Source organism: Rattus norvegicus, chromosome 7 (assembly GCF_021556685.1).
Source record: "Rattus norvegicus strain SHRSP/BbbUtx chromosome 7, alternate assembly SHRSP_T2T, whole genome shotgun sequence".
Taxonomy (NCBI): Eukaryota; Metazoa; Chordata; class Mammalia; order Rodentia; family Muridae; genus Rattus; species Rattus norvegicus.
Window position 1 is genome coordinate 29901477 of NC_141540.1, and position 22620 is coordinate 29924096.

General features: G+C 43.2%; 1 protein-coding gene and 1 long non-coding RNA gene across 11 annotated transcripts in view; both read right to left on the minus strand.

Moving 5' to 3' along the window:
- The window catches only part of Washc4 (WASH complex subunit 4), a 52485-nt gene extending 36549 nt beyond the window's left edge, over positions 1 to 15936 (minus strand). For 7 of the 10 annotated variants that reach the window (XR_015624011.1, XR_015624010.1, XR_015624009.1 and 4 more), the window contains exons 1-12: positions 15806 to 15924; positions 12980 to 13119; positions 10315 to 10368; positions 10162 to 10227; positions 9500 to 9545; positions 8574 to 8641; positions 4870 to 4952; positions 3909 to 3951; positions 3416 to 3519; positions 2451 to 2571; positions 640 to 763; positions 418 to 545 (exon numbers count right to left, since the gene is read on the minus strand). Coding sequence is in view for 3 of the 10 variants with exons in the window: in XM_087557115.1 (XP_087413241.1) it covers positions 418 to 545; positions 640 to 763; positions 2451 to 2571; positions 3416 to 3519; positions 3909 to 3951; positions 4870 to 4952; positions 8574 to 8641; positions 9500 to 9545; positions 10162 to 10227; positions 10315 to 10368; positions 12980 to 13119; positions 15806 to 15866 (1038 nt within the window). In the remaining 7 variants the exon portion in view is untranslated. 10 annotated transcript variants of the gene reach the window in all.
- Positions 15937 to 18199: 2263 nt separating this feature from the next.
- LOC148004594 (uncharacterized) lies at positions 18200 to 22223 on the minus strand. Its single transcript, XR_015624556.1, has 2 exons — positions 22014 to 22223; positions 18200 to 20174 (listed from the first exon to the last, which is right to left on the minus strand). It is a non-coding gene; the product is annotated as an uncharacterized LOC148004594 (long non-coding RNA).
- Positions 22224 to 22620: the final 397 nt, after the last annotated feature.

Here is a 22620-nt window from a genome sequence, read left to right on the forward strand (position 1 = left end):
ATGTGTGTGTTATATACATGTACGCCTTTTCATGTGTGAGTACAGGTATGTGAGCACATATGTGCAGTGAAGCTCGTGGTTGACACTGGGTGTCTTCATTGTTCTCTGACACATGCTAGCTAGCATCAGAAGTCAGACGATCTAATGTGTGCTAAGTATGTATTACTGGACTTAAAGGCGGGCTGCCATGTGCGAGTGACATTACGTAAGTTCTGGGAACCTGGTTTCCAGGACTCACAATGGATAGCGAGCACTAACCATGACCACCTCCCCAGCCCGATCTTCTTTTTTAACACACTTACATTTCATAAAAAGTAACTTATTCTCTTTTTAATAAACTTTTTATATTAGCACTTTTAAACATCTAGCTTTATTAAAATTTACATCACAAACTGAAAATAAGTTTCAAGTTCTTACCTTCTTACAAATGTCCAATAAAGACTTATAAAACTTTTTATCAACAGTTCGAAAAATCTGAAAGTGCAGTACAAAGAGCCCACAAATGCCAACATACTTGTCTCTCTGGTCAATTTCAGAAGGTTCGCCTGATAAAGGAACAACACGAAAATGGAACACAAAATTGTTGAATCCTTAAGGAAACGTAAACTTGATAAATAGGTCAAACAAAATGTGCATTACCGAGCTTGGCTTCCACGTTGGCAAAAATTGAGCGAATGCTATGTGCGAACTCTTCTGCAAAAGTGCTATTTTTCGACACAGATATCCCTCCGTTGAGAGAATCAAACTGTTGTTCAATACAAGCCTACAAAGCAAACATTTGAACAGAAATTCAGACTCTCAGTAACAAGCTATCAAACACTTGGTAAAGTGAAACACTTCTGTACTCACTTTAACAAGTTTAACTACCAAACCTGGCTCTCGTGTCCTTTGACCAAACATGTCATGTACTTAATGAGCAACAGTTATACGGCACTCAGACCCCAAATGAAGAGACACACAAAGCTTGGAGCTGAATGGACGGAATCACTGCTCACACTGGAAAGCAGGGCTTTGTTTTGTTTTTTTGAGAAAGGGTGCATGTAGGCCATTATGTAGACCAGGATGACCTCAAACGCAGACATCTGCCTGCCTCTGCCTCCCAAATGCTGGGACTAACACTGTGTTCGACCACTCCCAGCTGAAATCATTTTAAAATTTTATGTTTGAGTGTTTTGCCTACATGTATGAAGTCTCTGCATCGCATGAATGCACTGCCTACAGAGGCCAGAAGAGGGTGTCAGATACCTTGAAACTGGAGTTGCAGATGACTGTGAACCACCATGTAGGTGCTGGGAGTCAAACCCAGGACCTCTGCAAGGCAGCACTCTTGACTGCTGAGTCAGTCATCTCTCCACATGCAACATCCTGTTTCAAAGAGTGCCACTCTTTAGGAGGATGCGTGCGCGTGTGTGTGTGTGTGTGTGTGTGTGTGTGTGTGTGTGTGTGTGTGTGTGTGTGTGTCCCTTCTTGGGCAGGGTCTCAGTCTGTAGTCCAAGCTGTCCTCATATTTAAGATAATCCTGTGAGACCTTTCCAAGTGCTAGGAGACAATGGGCATGGTCACAATGCCCAGCCCCTCGCATACTGTATGTGTAGAAATGTGCAAAGAAAAAAGTGCTAAAATAACTACATTGGTAATATAAAACCGAAAGTAGCTGTGAAGCAGACGGAGTGGAATGAAATGGATTTCTGGCAGGACACTCCCCAGTCAGTACTGTGAGGGTCTATCTGTGATGATGGCCTGTGGTGATCTGTAATGGACTGCTTTTGCACTATCAAGACAGCAAGGGACGAGGAATGTTTTTAACTGGTTTTAGTTCATTTTCACTTAGAAGGCACCCTATCTGCTTACATCTAAATCAGCACCACCGATGCAAGAAGAACTAAGCTTTTCTTTAGTTTACTTAGGTTCTGATTTGTTCCTTACACGTTTGGAGATTAAATTTAGGACCCTGAGCATGCCAAGGAAATGAGTATTCTACTACTAGACGACATCCCCAGCCCTTCAGACATTTTAAAGTCAATCTTAAAAACCTAAAACAATATTTAATGCAAATGATTATACCTCAGACTTTGAAATCCTTAAATTTTTGTCTTTATTTTCTTTTGAGACAGGATCTCATTGTGTATCTCAAGGTGACCTAGAACTCACTTTGTGCCAGAGGCTGGCCTTAGTCTTGTACAGCCTCCTGTGTGATGGTATATAAGGGTATATACCACCATGCCTGACTCAATTGTGTATTTTTGCAGTTTAATTTTAAAGCCCTCGTTTAAAGTAACTTTTCATTTTGTTTATTATTAGATATTGAGTTGTGCTTTAATATACTAATAGTGACTTTTCTTTTTAAAGAAAAGAAATTCAAAAGTATTCTACAAAAGTGTCCTATGTAGTTCTGAGCTGCACCAACCTCTAAGAACACATATGCTGCCATGTGGCACAGCTCCACTTACCTGGAATATCATTCCATCAAGCAACTGCCCTTCCAGCTTCAGCAAGAACTTCTCAAAAGGCTTTAATCTTTCTTCCTGAATCCCAAATTTTGAAGGGTTGTGATGGACAGATTTCAGCAACCTTGAACAAAATGTAAAGAAAGATCTTTCATCTATCTAACAAATTCTTAAAAGTTAAAAATACTCCCCAAGGGGTTGGGGATTTAGCTCAGTGGTAGAGCGCTTGCCTAGGAAGCGCAAGGCCCTGGGTTCGGTCCCCAGCTCCGAAAAAAAGAAAAAAAAAATACTCCCCAAAAAAATTGTATGCATTATTCTTACTTAGCTCTTCACATAGCAAATATGAATGCAGTCCTAATAAAATGGTGATCCTTCTTTTCACCACCTTAAATTCAACTGCCTGTTGCTCTGTATATACCAAACATTTAGTGACTATTTATAAGCTGAATGAAAATGTAAAAGACTGTTCCAGGGTGTTTAATAAAATGCAAAGCACAAATTTTCACTTGAACAGAATCCAGAGAAAAGAACAAATCATAACCATGCTGCAACACTTTGAGAACAAAAACCTATCTACAAATGGGGCTGACTGTGTTCATGAAAACACTGTCCAAGACAGGGCCAGAGAAATAAACACTTCAGTGCTTACAGAGGAAACCTGAGGCTGCTTCCCAGCACCCACAACAGCCCATGACCTGGTTCCTGGGGATCCAACCCCTCTTCTGGCCTCTCTAGGTACCCATGCCCATGTGCTGACACACATGAAGACAGACAGACAGACAGACAGACACACACACACACAGACACACACACATACACAACGTAAAAGTAAATATTGGACATGAATCCTTTCCAGTATAGATCTCTGGGTCTTTAAAGAGTCGGAATAATGAGTATTTTAATTTTTACCAAAACCAGCACATCATCTGCACAAAGTAAAATTGTTAAAAACATTTTGGTTGGCATACCTTTTGTACATAGTCCAGTGGTCCTTCAGAGTGACATGATTGTCAATAATTTCATCCAGGGTAAGTAAAACTGTTAGCAGTTCTCCCAAGTGTTCATACATAGTCTGTCAAAAAACCTTTAATGATTATCATTTAGTCACTAGTTAGAAGTCTCATGTGAACTTTAAAGTAAAACACACTGGGTTAAATATTAAAAAAGTGAAAGGAGGCATCAGTTGGTTTATTAAGATACAGCTCTGACCCTCAAATGGCACTACCAGCACTACCAGCCTACATCATATATATTTTGCCTAATATTTCCTCCTTAGTTGTCACAGTACAGACCTGTTTACTGACAACAGAAAATCTGCAGTGGAACACTACTGGGAAAAAGTCTGAGTGCCAGATCACAGCAAGTGATGGCTCTCAGACAGCATGGGGTGGGGGTGGGGTTGTATTAGTGTATGTCCTAATCAGTCAAATCCCTATGTAAAATAGAAAAATTAACTTTTACCTGAAAGTGAACTCCAGTTGTCTCTATAATTTTGGGTCCTGTCCTATAATAAAATAACACCCAAGTTTTGTTTTTTTTAAAAAAAAAAAAGCATTTTTGGTCACAGTTCAATCTAAACTCAAGAAATAAATACAGAAGCATAACGTCTTAGAAGGCACAAGGAAGGCACAAGCAGGACAGAGGCTGGACCACCCACCCTGTGCTCGCTCTACTCATGGGTTGAAGATCTGACAACTGGCCAATGAGTACCCTTACTTTTTAAACCTAAACAATGTGCCCTGGCATAAAGGTAGAGGGAAGAAAATTAATGAGGTATTGGACTGTCCCAATTATCAACTACCGTCTTTTACTCTGTCAAACTGGCTCTGGGGAAAGCCCCGTAAGAACATGTCAGGGGCTGGTGATTTAGCTCAGTGGTAGAGCGCTTGCCTAGCGAGCGCAAGGCCCTGGGTTCGGTCCCCAGCTCCGAAAAAAAGAACTAAAAAAAAAAAAAAAACCAAACCATGTCATACTGGTTCTTCAGTTCTTACTCTCACTGAGAAGCAAGGCATCAAACCCCCAGGGCCATACCACAACAATGAGCCACACAGACTTCCGCTTTATGTCCTATCCTATTCATGAAAAGGTCCATAACTTCAAAAACAGACAACTCTAGCGTACACAGGGGGACAAAAAACACTGTGCATGATTAATTCTGCATCAGCTTTTTCTATGACGAAACTGCTTGAAAACTTTTTTGCCAACCTTCTCATTCAGACAAAATCAGGTTCATAAACTTGGTGAAAACTGAATCTCGCTCATCTCTAAATACACACATTAGAGAAGGAACACAAACCTCCAGCAGCATCTAAACGCCCTAGCATATACACTGAGTAAATCGATAATAAGCTATTTCTAATAATCATGGTCCGCACAGTCCTGGCCCTGCTTTACGGAACAGTCTCCTCCCACAGGGCATTACTTGTTGCTGATGTACAGGGCGGCCAGCTGATGGATGACACTCATCACCACCTCGTAGCACCTCGTCACGAAGCAGGACAGTTCCTGAAATGACAAGGCCAGTACATTACATTCCATCACAAGGCGGCTTGCTCAGTATCCAAATATTTGGACCAGATGCTGTAAGACAACCAAAGTTCTAATTACCCAGCAACCAGAGCTCAGAATCCCTCAAGCAATCAACACTTCTCTCCCCTCCTGCCTCATTCCTCCCTCTGCTACCCCTGATTTCACTATTTCTGAGTCTAATGTTTCAGTCACTCATGCAGCTTCTAAATGGCAGGGCCGGTCATCCGTTTCCTGTAAGTGAATTAAGATCCAAAGAGTGAAAATGGCTGCCAGCCTACAAGTGTAACAGAGACAGAACGCAATCTCCACACGTCACTCGGAATCACTTTCCTTGTCATCTTGTCTTTTGTTTTCTTAAAACAGGGTCTCTGTATAGCCATGGCTTTCCTGGAACTCACTCTGTAGACCAGCTAGCCTCAAACTCAGACATTTCCCCCTGCCTCTGCCTTCCTTGTACTTAACCACCACCATTTGGTTCATTTGTTATCTTTAATTACGTATACATAGCTTGGCACATACCAAGTGCATATCACCCCAAGAATGTTGATCAATAATCATTAATTCAGATCTACCATACTTAGACTTTCTGAAAATGTTTTTTAAAGTTCTCAACTTTTAACCTTACAGAACAAATTTCCATCTAAAATACTTAAAACCTTATTAAACCTGCATCTATTATAAACTGCAAGCTCTGAAAATTAATTTTCATTTCTTTTTATGTGTTGCTCTCCACCAACAAGAGCAATTTCTAACACACACACACACACACACACACACACACACACACACACACACACACTTTATAAAATACATTAGATGATCTCTGGATAGTAAACTTTTACCCAGCTGTTAAGGAGACCTAAACACAATTTAAAGTCTTTAAACTTAAAGAGTTTTTTCCCACAGATTTTTTGCTACATAGCCCAAACTAGTCTTGAACTTGTGATCCTCACTCAGGTTTTAATCTGGGAGGACTGCAATACGGGCATCTTGAATGTGCTACCTAGCAGACTGTAATTTCAAACCGCTTGTTTTACATTTGTTACTAAACGTCTGAAGGCTAAATGATAACAGGAAAATAAAAAACAGAAAGCATGACAGAAAAGCAGAAATCAGTGCAGATTCAGAAAGACTTCATGAGACAGAAATAGAAAAAAAATCAATTAAAAGATTGTCAGGTGGAAAAAAAAACAAAAAACAAAAAAAACCCATGCATCGATTTGCTGCTTTCCCATAGATACCTGAGGAGCATCATGAGTTCACAGCACTCTCTTAAAGACACTGTGTTCTTGGACAATCAGCATAGCTGGGGTGCAACTAAACAAGGCGATCTCACGCACATACTGTGCATCAGACACTGTCATACAGAACATGGCTGCCTGAGGTCTTACAGGAATGCAAGGAAACCAACAACACCAAAAGCTTGAACGAAGGTAAAGATACATTCAGAAAGTGAGCTGAAACATAGGCAGGGTAGCGATGTACTGTCAGACAGAGAGGATGGCATGGTATTGCTATCCTAAGTACTTCAGACTAGAGTTTTCTCCAAGAATATCTGCACACAGGTGATATCTTAACCAGGAGTGGGAAGAAATCTAAACATAAAACTCATTTATACATATAGTCCATAGGTAATTACTACAGGGGTTTAGAATTCTCCACTGGTGATGCTTTATTAGTGTTCAAAGGATTTTAGGTCTTGCAGCACACTTCACACTAGTGATTCTCAATCTATATATATAATAGCCTTTGTACATGATTATGTACTACATACATAATATCGCAGCTTCCTATCATCGAAGCTTTGCCAATACAAGTAAAATAAGCATCTACGTGACATGACGGGCATGTTAGCTTGTTTTACCTGTAGTGACCTCACTATCTAACTGTTCCATTATGAGTTATATATGTAAATATACATCAGTGCCATTTACACTTCTTTAAAAGCTGAAGACTAAATGAACAAAACAGAGAGGCCAGCCAGAGGAAGCGGACTGTACCTCTACACCAAGGAACAGACAGGAAAAGGTCATGTTTGCTAGACTCTGGGAACTTGAATCAGTAGTCCCTAGAGGACTGCGGCACAATGGCCAAGAGCTCAATTATTACACATACCAAATACAGAACATCATCCGTACAACAGAAATACAAAATTTAATGAAACTAAAAGGAAGAACTCACATGCACTGACTCGTTAAACCACATTTCCTCACAGCCTGCCTTCCTTTGCAGCAGACTTCCCGTCAGGTTCTGACACTGTGACGGGAAGGCAGCACAGGCCGTCCTTCCCAGTCTCTCGCTGTTCCCATCAGATAATCATCTAGTCCACCCTCACAGCAGCAGTTCGCAGCCGAGAGCTGGACCGCGTCTTTCAGCGCTCTACACCTAACCTCAAACTGCTTTCCAGAGGTAGTTGCATCCAACCAAGGCCGCGTCCTCAGAGGTGTGAGTGCTAGTTACATGAAGACTATCTCCCTAAGCTGCCAGATGCCATCTCACAACATAATCATTTCTCTTTTGTCCACCCATTAGGAAATGTGACCTGCTTCTTCTGCAAGTCTTCACTATTTTGTTCTTCCAGCTTTCCAATTCCTGTGTGATCAGTCATGTGTGCGTGTGTGTGTGTGTGTGTGTGTGTGTGTGTGCGCGCGCGCGCGTGTAGTTTATTACAACAAATTAATTCAAAAAGGTCTAGTTTCATTTTCATGCGTGTGCCTGTGTGTATGTGCACATGTGTGTGCAGGTGCTCATGGAGACCACAGACACTGGCTCCCTAGAGGTGAAGTTCCATATAGCTATGAGCCCCAGATAAGGGTGTGAGTACCTGAACTAGGATCCTCTGCAGAATCACTGCATGCTTTTAACCAACGAGGCACCTACCTCTACCACACAAAACCAACATTCTAAAAAGTGTTTATTTTACTTTCTATGTGTATGGGTCTTATTTGCATGTATGCCTGTACACTAAAGAGTGCCTGGTGCCCAAACCAGAAGAGAGCATTGGATGGATCTCTTGGAAACAGAGTTATATTATAGACCATTGTGAGCCACCATGTGGATGGGTTCTGGGAATTAAACCCCAATCCAGTGTTCTTAATGACTGAGCTATTTCTCCAGTCCCCCCAAAAAACATTTTTTAAGTTTAAAAAAAAAAAGATTATAAATTGTCCATGAATGAAATTATACAAGTTATATATAAAAATATAATATATTAAAACAATTTTTGAATTGTTCACATCTCTTAATACTTTATTCCCCTAAAACCCCTTATAAATCGTTCAGGAGTTATGATCTCCTACGACTATACCATCATGCTAAGTCAATGGTTCACTCTCAGATGCACAGGTCCTCAGCACTTGAAGGTTCCAGAACCTTTAAATTATGTGTAATTTTGATGAATGCGGTGCACGCTTCAATCCCAGGATGTGAAGAGGCTGAGGCAGTGAAATCTCTCACAAGCTTGAGGCCAGCATAGCCTACAAGACAGCCAAGGCTCCCTAGTAAGACCCTGTCTCAAATAAGTAAATAAATAGTTTGAGAGATAGTAAAAATCAGCTACCTTAAAGAGATAGAGAAAAAAAAAAAAAAAGGAATTACCTGTAAGAAGGAAACGAACCTCCCCATTTGGATTTGGCAGTCACCTTCCGCCATGCTGGAATCTGCAGCTTTAAAAAGAAGCATCGATTTTACTTCAGGCTTTTCATTTCAACTCAGCGACCAAGACAAAGGGTGACATTCCTTATTCCTTCACTAGCGCACAGTACTGAAAACACTGGACTTTTCACTGAGAGAAAATGACAAGTCCTGAACAGTGTACACCTTCAACCAGCCACGTCCCACTGCCAAGCGGACCCCAAAGCTCGGGTCCACACAGGACTTCGTCGCTGGCGAAGCACCATCCATCATCCTGAAGAAGGTGCTGCTGCCTTACCATTCCGTTCTTCATTTGTTGTTTTTTTTTTTTTTTTTCGGAGCTGGGGACCGAACCCAGGGCCTTGCGCTTGCTAGGCAAGTGCTCTACCACTGAGCTAAATCCCCAACCCCGTTCTTCACTTGTTTAACCAAACCGGTGAACAACGAGGAACTGAACGTTAGCGGCTGGAGATGGCTCAGCAGCTGAGAGAACTTGGCTGCTCTTCCAGAATTAGGTTCACAGCACCCACAGGGTGGCTCTGTGAGCTGTGTGCACATGCTCACACAGACACAGACACAGACACGCAGACACACACACACATATGTACACATGCACACGCACATAAACTATTTAAATGTTATGGCTGTTTATATACTCTACACTCATGTGAGTTCTATAATCGTCTGTTAGCTTTCTGTTCACTTCGGTTTCTTTTTTTTTTTTTTTTTTTTTTTTTTTTTTTTTTTTGGTTCTTTTTTTCGGAGCTGGGGACCGAACCCAGGGCCTTGCGCTTCCTAGGCAAGCGCTCTACCACTGAGCTAAATCCCCAGCCCCTCACTTCGGTTTCTTAAGAGGGAGCAACAAGTGCAATTCTAAAATTTCGACTTACCTCCTTCACCATAAAACAGGAGACCATTGTAAAACTTAGTTTCAGCCTGTTTTAAAGGAAATTAAAATAATTTAAAAGGTTGCTTTCAAATTCTTATTCTCTAATAACATGACATTACATCATTTACAGATAAATTTCTGCAAAATTCAAAAACACCAGCTTTGGAATAGATTCAGCCTCTCTTTAAAGTAACAAAGGCAAGTGCTAACCCTGGAAGCTCCGCCTCCCTCTTCAGCCTTTACTTGGTCACCTGACCACCTTCAGTCCCCACATCTTCCCACTAGTTCAGTCAACAGCTACAGAATATAAAAAGGGAGAGGAGAAATGGTGAAGCCACTCATGTCCACCCAGGTTCAGTGGCTCCAAACACATAAGAAAGTCCCATGCAGCAGGTACAGCTGTGCACTCTGGAAGCGTGCAGACCACCAGTGACACGGGCTGACGCCCCAGTTTCTTCACCTCTTCCTCGCCTGCCTTACTTGTCATCTCAGCCTCAACAACGCACATAGTACTCAGTGAATGTGTACACAGTATGTAGCCCCTGCCACTAGGGCTGACAGCATTACTATTTAAGTGGGTCACTCAGTGGTCAGTAGTACTACACCACACACACTTAAGCCTACACCTACTTTTAAATGATCTTCAAGAATGTAGACAATTACCTCATGTTTTAATTTCTTGATCTCACAACAGAGTGCAGCATAAACAGTGATGACTTTGTTGAGGACCTGGTTAGAGGTGGGAACAGGAAAGAGTGCGTTGTAACCAGTGACAGAGATCGGTTCCTAACTGCACTTAGGTTCAGGGCCACATACCTTGTTTTCAGTCTTTATGAGTTCTAAAAGGGAAGACTGCTCATATGGAAGAAGCTACAGAAACAAGGAGGAAGAACAGTTAACTTAAAAAAAACCACTCGATTTTAAATACATGCGATTAAATGAGTTACACTGGAGCTTGCGTTAGACCCTACATTCAGCACTGCCATCAGTCACTCAACTATTATGTTTAAGATAATCTCAAAAGAGTAAGGAGAGCACAATACGCTCAGGAGAGACACCTTCAACACAACACAATTCTCTCTAATGCTTCTAGCCATGCTCAAGGACACAAGGTGGCCAATGGTGTGAAAACACCAAGAAAATACTAACAGCGAACTCGATCATTTTGGAAGTTGTTATGTAAACATACATTTAACAAACTATTCTAACAAGAGTCAAACTGGAGTTATTACAAAGCAGAACACTGAAGAAAAGAATCAACTCAATACTCAGAAACAAAATACAGTGTGGCATTTTTATCATCTAAGTCAGATTCACTTCTACCTTGCACATAAAGCTTTCCTGATTATCACCTAAAATTAATTTTCTATTCCATGAAAAATGGACTTTTCTTTTAGTTACATACTAACAATAAAGTATACACATAAGTTAAAAATACCTTCTCTCATTTCCCTTGTAATTTCTAGAGATCTATGTGAGTCTCTGACTCTTGCAGAACAGGAACACAAAATAACTGCCTGATAAAGGACTAAAGACAGGTCCCAGAGTAAGTGGGGAGGGGCAGGGCTGCACATGAGGATAAAATGTAAAGAGTGTTGAAAGCGTCTACTGTTAGAAGAGGAAAGCTGAGACAATTTCATCCTCTTACAAAACCAAGAGGAATCATGTCACAGTCACGAGGATGGCTATGACTGAAAAGACAGATGACAAATGTTCACAATAATGCAGAGAAAGTCAAACTCCCATACGTTACTGTTAGGGCTGTAAAAAAGTGCAGTCACATCCAGAAACAGTCTGGGAGATGAGAAAGGGGCCAGTAAAATGGCTCAATGGGAAAAGGCACTTGCCACCAAGCCAGAGGATATGAGTTCAATACCCAGAACCCATACGGAAAAAAAGGACTGACTCCAACAGGTTGTACTCTCTCCACATAAGCCATACCAAATTATGTGTGAATAAAATCCTCAAAAAGTTATGCATAGTTACCAGAAGACTCAATACTTCTACTTCTAAGTGTGTGTGTGTGTGTGTGTGTGTGTGTGTGTGTGTGTGTGTGGTGTGTGTGCGCGCACAACATGACAGTGTGTCTACATAAAAACTTGAGACACATAAGCAGTATAATTTCCAATAGCCAAAAGTGGAAATCCTAAATGTCTACCCACCAGTGAATAGATAACTACGTGGCGTGAGGGTTCCATATAATGGAACACGTTCATCAATCTAAAAAAAAATGTGCATGTATTAACACTGGCTATACCACAGAGGAGCTTTGAAAACACGGTTAAGTCAAACACCAGGCACGGATGCTTGCATACCACATGATCTCACTTATACAAAACCATCTAATGGAGACAAATGCACAGAGACATACAGTAAACTGACAAGTGGCCTGTGACTAGGGGATTCTTGTAGCGGGTGGGGAAGGGAGGGCAGTGACTTAACTTAGGTACAGGATTTCCTTTTTAGGTGGTGAAAATGTTTGAAAATGGATGATGGTAATGGACAATGAATTCTGTGAATACACTTTTTAAAAACCACCCAGTTGTACAATACACATGGGTAAACTAAAGCCAAGCATTACGGCTCCCACCTGTACCTCGTACTCAAGACGTTGAAGGACTGCTGTGAGTTTGAGGCAGCTGGGTTATATAGTGAGCCCCCCGGCCAGAAGGGCTATCAAGTGAAACCATGTCCCAAAACACACACCAAAAAAGGGAACTGTGATGTCTATGAGTTACACCTCAAAAAAAAAGCTAATGTACACTTCAGGGCGGTGAGTAGCACAGGAGTGCTCAGTCTATATTATCTATCACTAGTGTCGGACCAGTGCCTCAAAGGGTCTTATTTACACACAGTGAAAAGGCATTCCCACTCCGGAAGGGTGGCACACCTTTAGTCCCAGTGCTTGGGAGGCAGACACAGGCTGATCTCTGTGTTTGAGGCCAGCCTGGTCTACAGAATGAGTTTCAGGACAGTCAAAGCTACACAAAATAACCCCATCATAAGAAAAAAAAGCATTCCCACATCAAGAGCCCCCCAAGTTCATTCAAGGCATTCAAAGGTACTTTTGGTAAATAACAGAAATATTTTATATCTTTATTTGAAAATGAGGTGAATGAGCTCTGTAATTCAGAAAGATTCAAGGAGACATCCTTAAAAATATGTATATTTGACTAGGTGTAAAATAACCACAATAAAGAGAAACACAGTCAGTATGCTCCATCTAGCCACTGGCATTTTCTTGAACATAAAAAAAACAATGGACTGGCTAAATGACTGGAGTTTGTGTTTTTATGTTTTGAGCTTTTGTCATTCTTTCAGAAAACAAATTTTAAAAACTGTGTAGCTTAATGGGGGTAGTTACCAATTTCATTCACTCTTAGATTTTAAATGAAAACATACTGTGTACTTTTAACACAAGAGGCAGTGTGCCCTAAAATAAATAAATATACATATATATTTTAATGAAATAAATTCAGACCTTTAATGCTATAGGATCAAGATTGAAATCCCAAACATCTCCAACCAAATCATCCAGGGCGTCCTCAATTCTTCTCAGCTGAGATGTATACTCCTCCAGAAATTTCCCATAGTTCTTAAGCTGCACTTCAGCATGAATTTCTAAAGTTTAAAACAGAGTGTTACAATTACAAGTAACGAATGGCAGAATAGTTTCAGGTAGTCTCAAAAACTGCAGTAAAACTGTTAATTATTACTGTGGAATGCCTCACTTCTTGGAAATGAAGTTCCAAAGTTAAAAAGTCATTCAGCTTTGAGTTTTCTCCAAAAATGTGCAAGTACTTGAAAGGCTGCAGCCCCTTACCTTAGGATCTGGGGCTTCTAACCATGCCTCAGACACCTCAAGGCCCCGATATTACACTATCATTGAGTCACACACAGCTCTGTTGCATAAACAATCAACTACAGGAGCAGGTACAAACTGTGTTGTTACGGAACAAACTTTAAAAGGCTGGCTAAATCTATACACAGTAAAATGTTGGGAATACATCCAAATCCTTTTACATGGAGGTTTTTCAACCTGCTACATCATATTATCTTTTCAGTAATGCCCAGCTTACCAAATGCTTTATCTGTTTAATTATTTAGCTATTATAATCAAGATATAAAAGTCAGATAAAACTAATGGCTGGCTGAAGGGGGCTGGAGAGAGAGAGCTTGTCCACTAAGAGCACTGGCTGCTCTTCCAGAGGGCTGGGGTTCAGTTCCCAGCACCCATGTGGCAGTTAACCCTAGGCCAGGGGATCCAATACCACCTTCAGGCTCTGTAGGCACTGTGCACACATGAAAAATAAAACAATATTAAAGAAAAGAAAGCTGGGAACTTACAGAATTATTTATATATTAATAGACTTAAGCTTTGAGCCACTTGAAAAAGCTGGATTTCTCATTTGCCTATTCACTGAAATTAAAAAAATATTTCATCTTATACCTAAGAATTACTTATTCCAAACGTTCAATTCCAATTCATTTCTTTTACCCATGTGTATAACTTATTCAGTCTTTGTCTTCCAAAAAAAATGCTTTTTCCTTCAAATCTGAAGTGTGGAGCTGTAATAAAGTGTATTCTGAGTCACACTGTATGAAATACAGACATCTGTCCTAGAAGCTGTGAATCGGGGGCATTGATTCCTGTCTCATTATACCACTCGTTTAGATAATTTTGGAAAACAATTAAGTCTAGATACGATTCCCAGCCCCAAAATGAATGAAAACCAGGCACAGGGAGAGATCTCTTACCTACCACTAACAACCCGTCTTAATATTCTTACTCTATTACATGGGAAAGCATCCTTTGACCAGCAAACGGGTTCTTAAGGACTATACCAGAAATACATGCTAATAGATCACCTGGTTAGATCCAGGTCAAACAACAGAAACACTAATTCCTTGCCAGTAAGATAGCAAATCGCTGTGAACTCATAAAAGTTAAAGAACAAGACTAAGAACTAATACCCTCCCTGCATACCATGCTCCCCCCTCCAACGAACTGCATTTCCTGGAAGTGTAGTTTTCTACTTTTTAAAGTTAGTATACGACGTTGGGAGTTTTCACAATGACATTTCCATACACACCTTCTTTATGTTTAGTGTCCTCACCCACGTCCTATTTCCCCTCCTATCACCAGTCCTGAGCATCTAAAAACCGCCTGCCTGTCTGATCATTCCACTTAAAGCTGGAACCCAATGTACCTTCATTCCACCTTTGGTCAGATGCTAAAGTAGGGACCTTCGCTCGAGAAGGGGGTGTGGAGTTAACACCTGACTAAATGCAGTTCACTTTAAAACCAAAAATACAAAAGAGGCTGGGGGTGTGTGTGTGTGTGTGTGTGTGTGTGTGTGTGTGTGTGTATTACCTTAAGAAATGTTTCCTAAAACCTGCCTAGCACCTCGAACAACATCGCTCATCTAAATGTAGAGGCAAATAAAACCCGAGTACATAGAAATCTGTACACGTTACAGTGTCTTTGTAAAATAATTCATAATGCCACTCTAAAGACATTCCCACTTTGGTGGGAAAGTATGCATTTAGAAAATTCGCAAACAACTCGTCCCAATTTCTCTTCTATCACACAGGAGAAAAAGAAAAAGGAAACAAATCAACCCCCGGAGTCTCTCTAACATAATTAGTTTGGCTTGAACATTTTGCTGAAAACAAACTATGAGGCTTTGAGGGTTGGAAGTGTTCTTAAACAAAATCGGACTTGACTTCATAAAGCAACTGTGAAACAGATCTGATTAAAAATAAAAAGATAAAATAGATTTAAAACCCTTTCAGCTATATAAAAATCAATAAACTTCCTATATAAAAATCAATGAAGGGCCGAGAAGGGATAAGATCTTCTTGGGTTGATTGATTTTTTTTTTTTTAAGGCCAGGAAGAGCTGTTTTTCGCTATCTTCTGTGGTTCTAAGAACGTGAACCCAAACTTCAAAAGTTGGCTTGAGAAGCAAAGAAAAACAGGAAACCGAAACCGGAACCCAGACTCTTCTAGAACTGAAGGCTGAGCAGTTTTCTGGCGCAAACCCTGGGACGGGATGCGCAACCCGGGAGGCTGGCCTCTCGCGGCGCGCCCCACGGTGCGGCGCCGCTGGCCCGTCACCGCTACCGGGAGGGACGCCGGGTGCGAGTGCGGGGCCAGACGCGACCCCACGGTCACGCAGCGCCGCGCACCCCAGTCCCACCCCGCGGGAGGGTCCCGAGAGGGCGGCTGCGCAGCGCGGCGCCCCACCGCGCCGTCCTCCATCCGCAGCGCCACCCGGCCCTCCGCGCCCGACGCTGAGGCTTACTCTGAGAGCCGTCGTCCACGCGGTCGAAGTCCCAGTCGGGTGACAGAGTGTCCACGGCCATCGCCGCGGAACCTCCCACAGACACAGCCCCGAGCAGTCACCGCCGCGACGCGGGCCTCACCCCAGCCGCTGTCACCGCACGTGACTTCCGGCCTCGGCCCCGCCCCCGCGCACCAGAGCCAGTGGACTCTCGGCCCTGCGGACCGCGGGAGTCACTGGGAAAGCGAGTCGTCCGCCTGCACCCGGCGCGGCCGCCATAGTGACGGCTGCTGCTGGAGTCCTGCATCCTTCCCCACCCCATTGCCATTCGCCACTGTTCTCAGGGCACATTCGGTTTCTCCAGGCTCTTTTTTCATATCCTAGGAGGTTACTCCCTCAGTCTCACCTGGAAAGAACGAAAATGACCGGGTGGGACCCAACGCAAAGACCGGGTCCTTCACCAGGACACTACCCTTGGACCAAGATACCTTTCTCACCAGCTCCCTTTTTGTCTTTACCAGCGCGATCCCTTGATCCCCCTGCACTTCCTGTGCGGATTATTTGTTGAAAAAAGACCTATGTGTGCAAAAGAGTAATAACTTTAAGAACGCCATCAAGCAATCTCACTACTGGGTTTGCTTTACATAGATCACTGTTCTTCCTTTCCTTGCTTTTAAGAAAGTGGGATGGGAACTGTGTTGCCCAGAGTTCTCCATTTATCCTAAAATTTACAAAAAAAAAAAAAAAAAAAAAAGCTTTATATCAGAGCGGTTTTTAGTAAGTACTGCTACGAAGCAGTCTAAATATCATCAAAAAAAGTAATAATATAAAATTTAAGACAACCATACTTTGAACTCCTAGAAAGCTACAAAATGAAATAGGTCTCAAATGGAATTTAAAAAAAAGAAACCGAGTAAGAGGCATTTTAGAACAATGCATATTTGCTGTTACATCTATGATCAATGTAAACATGCTCATGTGTTTGTAAATGCATGGGAAGAATTCAAATCTTAAATAAGACTGGGTTGCTTGGAAAAGAGTAGGTCCTCATAAAAACAAAGCGACTTGAGTTTCTCTTGCGTCTATTAACTGAGTCTCTTTCAAGCTGAGTTTTTTAAGTTATTTGTATTATAAAGTACCAAAAAAAATCAATGTAGAATGTTCTCTTGAAGAGCGTGTTCTGAGATGTTGAGGTTTGGACTTGGTTTTATTTTGAGACAAGATCTCATTATCATACCCAAACGGCCCTGCTGCTCCAGGGGCCTGTGGCAAGGCTTCAGAGGGACACATCTACAGATCCGAGCCACAAATGAGCATCTTTACTTCGTAAAGAGCTTTACTAAGTGCTGGGATTACAGAAAATGTGCCACTGTGCCCAGCATTGTAAAGAAATTTCCAAAGTCTTTTTTTTTCCTAACAAAAGTGATTGTTACGGTGCCAGGTGACAAACACGACTGGACTTCATGTGCCTCTGGCTTCAGGATGGAACTTCTGGTTTGTGTAGCGAGCACTGTTCTGGCACCCTGCTTCCGGTTCTGTCTGGTAGCTGTTAGCAGCTTCCGGATCACACTATCACAAGACTAAACCCAGCCCACGAGAGAAAAAGAGCTCACTGAGCTGATAACAAAGGTCCCAGAATCAGTCTTGACCGCAGGGATGAGCCTTTCTTCACTTAAGCACGCTTTCCAACCAATCTGAGGGATTCTAGGTACATACAAAGAAAATGGTCCTAAGGCATGAGCAAAGTAGTCCAGGAACAAACAGAGCATTAACAAAGGTCCCATGACTACTGTATTGAGGGTCTTAACCAGACCCATCAAGATACAAAGAACACAGTCCTCAGCTGTATTCCTCTTGAGCCTACATCCCAGTCCTAGCCCAACGTCAAACCCCTGCCAAATTCCTAAAAGGCAGCCCCAAAAGCTCTCCATGCGGGAACTTTACATGGGCATCTAATAAGCATCATTGAATCCACAACTGAATTCTGGGTACTTCACTCCAAAAACCCTGCTTCCCACCCTGTATGAGATTCATGGCTTAGTAAATAGGGATTTGACTCACTTACGCCAGGCCGGGTACCATGGCATGTCTTCTGTTTCTCATCTTCTTGCTCTAAATCAGCCAGAGGTTGAATTAATCTTATTTTTAAATGGCTTTCAACTTGTAGATAAAGTGCAAAAGTTGTCAGGATCAAAATGGAGTTCCGAAAGGGTAGGATGGCCTAGCAGGTAAAGATGCTTGCCGCCGAGCCCAATAACCTGAGTTCAATCCCTGGGACTGACTCCTGAAAGTTGCCTTCTGACCTCCACGTGCATACTCTGAGTTGTATATAGACAAATAAAACGTTAAAATAAAATAGGGTCTTGTCCCGCGCTACGTCTCACCAGCAGGAACGACGCGGCACACACAGGATCCTACTGCAGAAAAGCTTTAATGCGTCTTGAGAGGGAGAGCATAAGCTTACAATGCGGAGATGCCGAGTGAGGAATAACCGTCCCTTATATAGGAAACTATCCTCGCCTAGGACGTGTCACTCTCTGACTGGTCGCTGCCAATTATGCCAGATGATGTACCAAAACGTACGTGTCCCTTTGAGTAGGGAAGTTACCAGGCGCCTGCGTATTGCCCTTTTTACTAGGTGCGTTCTGCCGGATGCCGGTGCCATCTTGTAATGGAGTTTGTGAGGACAGCTCCTCACATCTGTGAGGACAGCTCCTCGGACAGCTCCTCACATCTCCCCCCTTTCTGTTTTTTTAAGCAAACAGGACACCCAGATATAGGAGGGCGAAGACAGAGGTCATATCCTCGTACAAAGTTGGCGAACCTGTACAAGAGAGATACCCTTAGGCTGTTGTTGGGACCCAGGGCACTCCCGACCCGTCGCACTGCCATTTTTCGAGGGAGGGAAAACTGGGGCAGAAACCCTCATGTAATATGACATGCCTTCCAGGGAGCGTATTTGGTAGAACTTCCCTGTGCGATGCTAAGCTCGTCACCCCTCATGGGCTGCTCAAGCCGGACACTCTAATCCTGTGCAATGAACCGAGGTTCTAGGAGTGCAAGAGCTGTCCAGCCGGCGACCTGTTGCTTGAGCATGGTCAACCAGATATCGGCTGACGCTCCTTGTTCAAGGGCTACAAGCGCCTGGGCGATCACTACTTTGTCCTTTCTTGTTTGAGATCTCAATTTGCAAAGCAACCAGAGGAGTAACACTAATCCACAGCAGAGGATCACTCCAAAAAGTCCCACTCCCACCCATTCCTTGAAATAAGAGACTGCTGAGGTGATCCAGGACGACAATCCCTCCATCAAAGACAGGTCCAGTCGGGTAGAATTTACTTGAATGATGGTCACTCTCAGCTCTCGAAGTGTCTGTTCAAACTCCGAGGTCCAATTCTTTAACAGATGCTGTGAAAGACTCTTAGATTAGCAGCTCGGGTAAATTTGTCATATTATATGGAGGTGACACAAAGGCCTGGGAGTTTTTGCTCAAGCCAAGCTGGGCCAGTTGCCATAGAATGTCTAATTGCTCTCGGACCAGATCTATATGTTGGTTGACAAGCATAAGGCCTCCCTATATCTGAGTATTGGCCGAGGCCTGTCTGTCCCGAGCCACAGAGACGGTGGCCGATAAATCATTGATAGTTTGGGTTGTCTGTACTGAATTTGATAAGGCCAATGCCAAGGCAGTAACTGAGGCAGCGACTGCTGTCGTAGCAATAATGCCAGCAATAATTGCAGAAGTACCAAAATCTCTTTTTCCTCTAAATAAGGTCATGGTCCCCGGGGTATCAACAGGGATCGGGATAAAGCGAGGCATGCGGTATTTTATATGAGTAGCTGTCCAGACAGAGGCAGCAGGTTTGATGTTCCCCGTCCAGGAAAATGACAACCGTCCCTTTTCGCCCTTTCCTCCAAGTAGCATCGCCATGGGCGTAAGATCAGTGCAGCTACCATTAACGCAATGTAAGGCCACCACCATAGAGAACTGTGGCGTTAGCCACAATGTCCTCCTCACCAGTTCCCCATGTGGCCTCCCTTAACCAAGCAGAAGATTGATTACATAACATAATGCAAGGGAGATCAAAAGATGTTTTGTTGAATATACCAAAACAAAGGCTGCCCTTAAGGGGAATAGTCCTATTTTCTTTTAGTTGTTCAACCTGTGGATCCTTAGGTAAATAGGCCAACCCTAAATCCCTGTTAGTGGTACATCACCGGCATCGGGAGTGGAAAGGTTGACATTATTCCCCATCGTAGCTCGCCCTGCACCGTTGCTGGCATCCATGGAAGAAGAGTGAGGAGGTGCAGGAGTCCCAGTCCCTTCTTGATCACTTGCTGTGATGCTCCGAGTAAGTCGTCCTGGGATCCATATGGGATTTTCATTGTCCTGTGGAAAAACACAGACAGCTCCCCTGGATCTTATTAAAACAGGATCTGGGCCTTTCCATTCATTTGTCAATACATCCTTCCATTTGACTAATTCTTTTGTCCTCTTGGGCTCTGAGCAATGTCGCTCAGCCACTGTTTGTCCAGCTTCATCAAGATTTAAATATGATTTGAGCATCCGCTGAGCACGCTCTATGATTCCCTGTCCTTGAGGGTTGTAGGCCAGGCCCGTCAGGTGGGTAACCTGCATCTGAGCACAAAACTGACAGAATTTTTGAGATGTGTAGACGGGGCCATTGTCAGTTTTTACACATTTTGGCTTTCCCCAAGCACTCCATGCTTCAAGGCAGTGCTGAATGACATGTGTTGTTTTTTCTCCTGTAAGTGGGGTGGCATGTAGAATGCCAGAACATGTGTCTATAGATACATGCACATACTGTAATTTTCCAAAAGTAGAATTATGAGTAACATTCATTTGCCAGATTTGCAATGGTTGTATTCCTCTCGGGTTGACCCCGATGTGAGGAACTGGGAGGAACTGGCAGCACTGTTGGCATTGGGTGACTATATCACGTGCCTCTTTTCTAGTTATAGAGAAGCGGCGGCGTAAAGTTTCTGAGGTGACATGGAAATTGCCATGAAAGGCTTTAGCGGCCTCTAAAGGAGAGGCCAGGGCCACAGCTATCATTTTTGTGGCTTTGTCAGCCAAATCATTCTCTGAACTCATTGGGCCAGGGAGTCCAGAATGGGCCTGTATATGAGTAATGTATACAGGGAATCTTCTATTTAATAGGATAATTTGGATTTTTCGGAAAATATCTGCCACCTTACTAGTGGTTTTAATTATACCGGCGGTTTCAAGAATACTAACAGCACTAGCTCGGCCTCCTCCTCTGAGTCTAAGGTTTTATTTTCAGAGCTTTCAGAACTGTCGAGGTTCAGCGCTTCTAGCTCTTTCACAGGGTATAGGCTGGCTCCCCCTCCTGGTTTATGTGTAGAGGAGGAAGTGCTGGAATCTGAAAATTTCAACGCTCCCTTGTCTGCGGACTTACCGGGAGGGCCTTTTTTCTTTCTTAGGACGTCCTTTTTCTTGCACGCGCCCAACCTCTCACTACGTTCGGTTTCTGACATACTTTCCCGGACTACCTCGAGAGTGGCCTGTCCTTCTACTACTGCTGCCTTACACGTTTCATCCTTTAAACAATTCTTAACCAGCTTCCATATAGCTTTGGTCCCTAGGCGCAGATCCTCTTCCGCCAATTTTCTGTCAAGGTCTTTTCCAAGTTTGTTCCATGAGGCAATCGTAAACGAGCCTGAACAGGCAAACCAAGGCGCCACCCTCTCCACCTCCTTCACAAAGTTTTTAAGTGTTCTTCCTCCAAGTTTGATGTCCCTCTGCTTTAACACTGTTTCCAAGGCCGTGACCACAGACTGTGAGATCCCATGATGGGCCAGGAACGCCGGTGGCTTATCTACGTCCGTCTGACAAGGCGTGAGGTGAAAGGGTAGAGACTGACACGCTGCTCTCTTATGTACGGGAGTCTTACACGCGCCTCCCCAGACGGTGCCGCTTATCTACGTCAGCCTTATCGCGTCCTTGCTCCTCAACAGTCAAAATCGAAGGTAAAAGGGAGCTGCGCGAAGCTCACTTATATACGAGAGACTGAGACGCGCCTTCAGCTGCTGTGATCGTCCTTTTAACAGCAAAAACGGTGAAAACAGAACATAAAGAGTAGGGTGGCTCCCAGGACAAATACTATAGCCTCAACAAATCCTTCCCAAGGCGGTGACAACCCCAGACCAAAGTCCAAGAGAGGGCTGCCTCTCCGAACGTATCTACCTGCAGTTCTGAATCCTCCTTGTTGCCAAGGGATCTCCGAAGGTGCTGACGATGGCGAGGTCTTTCCCGGGTTTTCGGCACCAGATGTCCCACGCTACGTCTCGCCAGCAGGAACGACGCGGCACACACAGGATCCTACTGCAGAAAAGCTTTAATGCGTCTTGAGAGGGAGAGCATAAGCTTACAATGCGGAGACGCCGAGTGAGGAATAACCGTCCCTTATATAGGAAACTATCCTCGCCTAGGACGTGTCGCTCTCTGACTGGTCGCTGCCAATTATGCCAGATGATGTACCAAAACGTACGTGTCCCTTTGAGTAGGGAAGTTACCAGGCGCCTGCGTATTGCCCTTTTTACTAGGTGCGTTCTGCCGGATGCCGGTGCCATCTTGTAATGGAGTTTGTGAGGACAGCTCCTCACATCTGTGAGGACAGCTCCTCGGACAGCTCCTCACATCTGTGAGGACAGCTCCTCACAGGGTCTTATGTCAACCCTACCAAAAGAAAAAAAAAAGTCAAATTAATAAAGCCAGGAGGTCATAAGGGTTCTATACCCATGATCACCTAATAATAATCATCACAAAGTATTCTGCCAGATTCCAAGGTTTG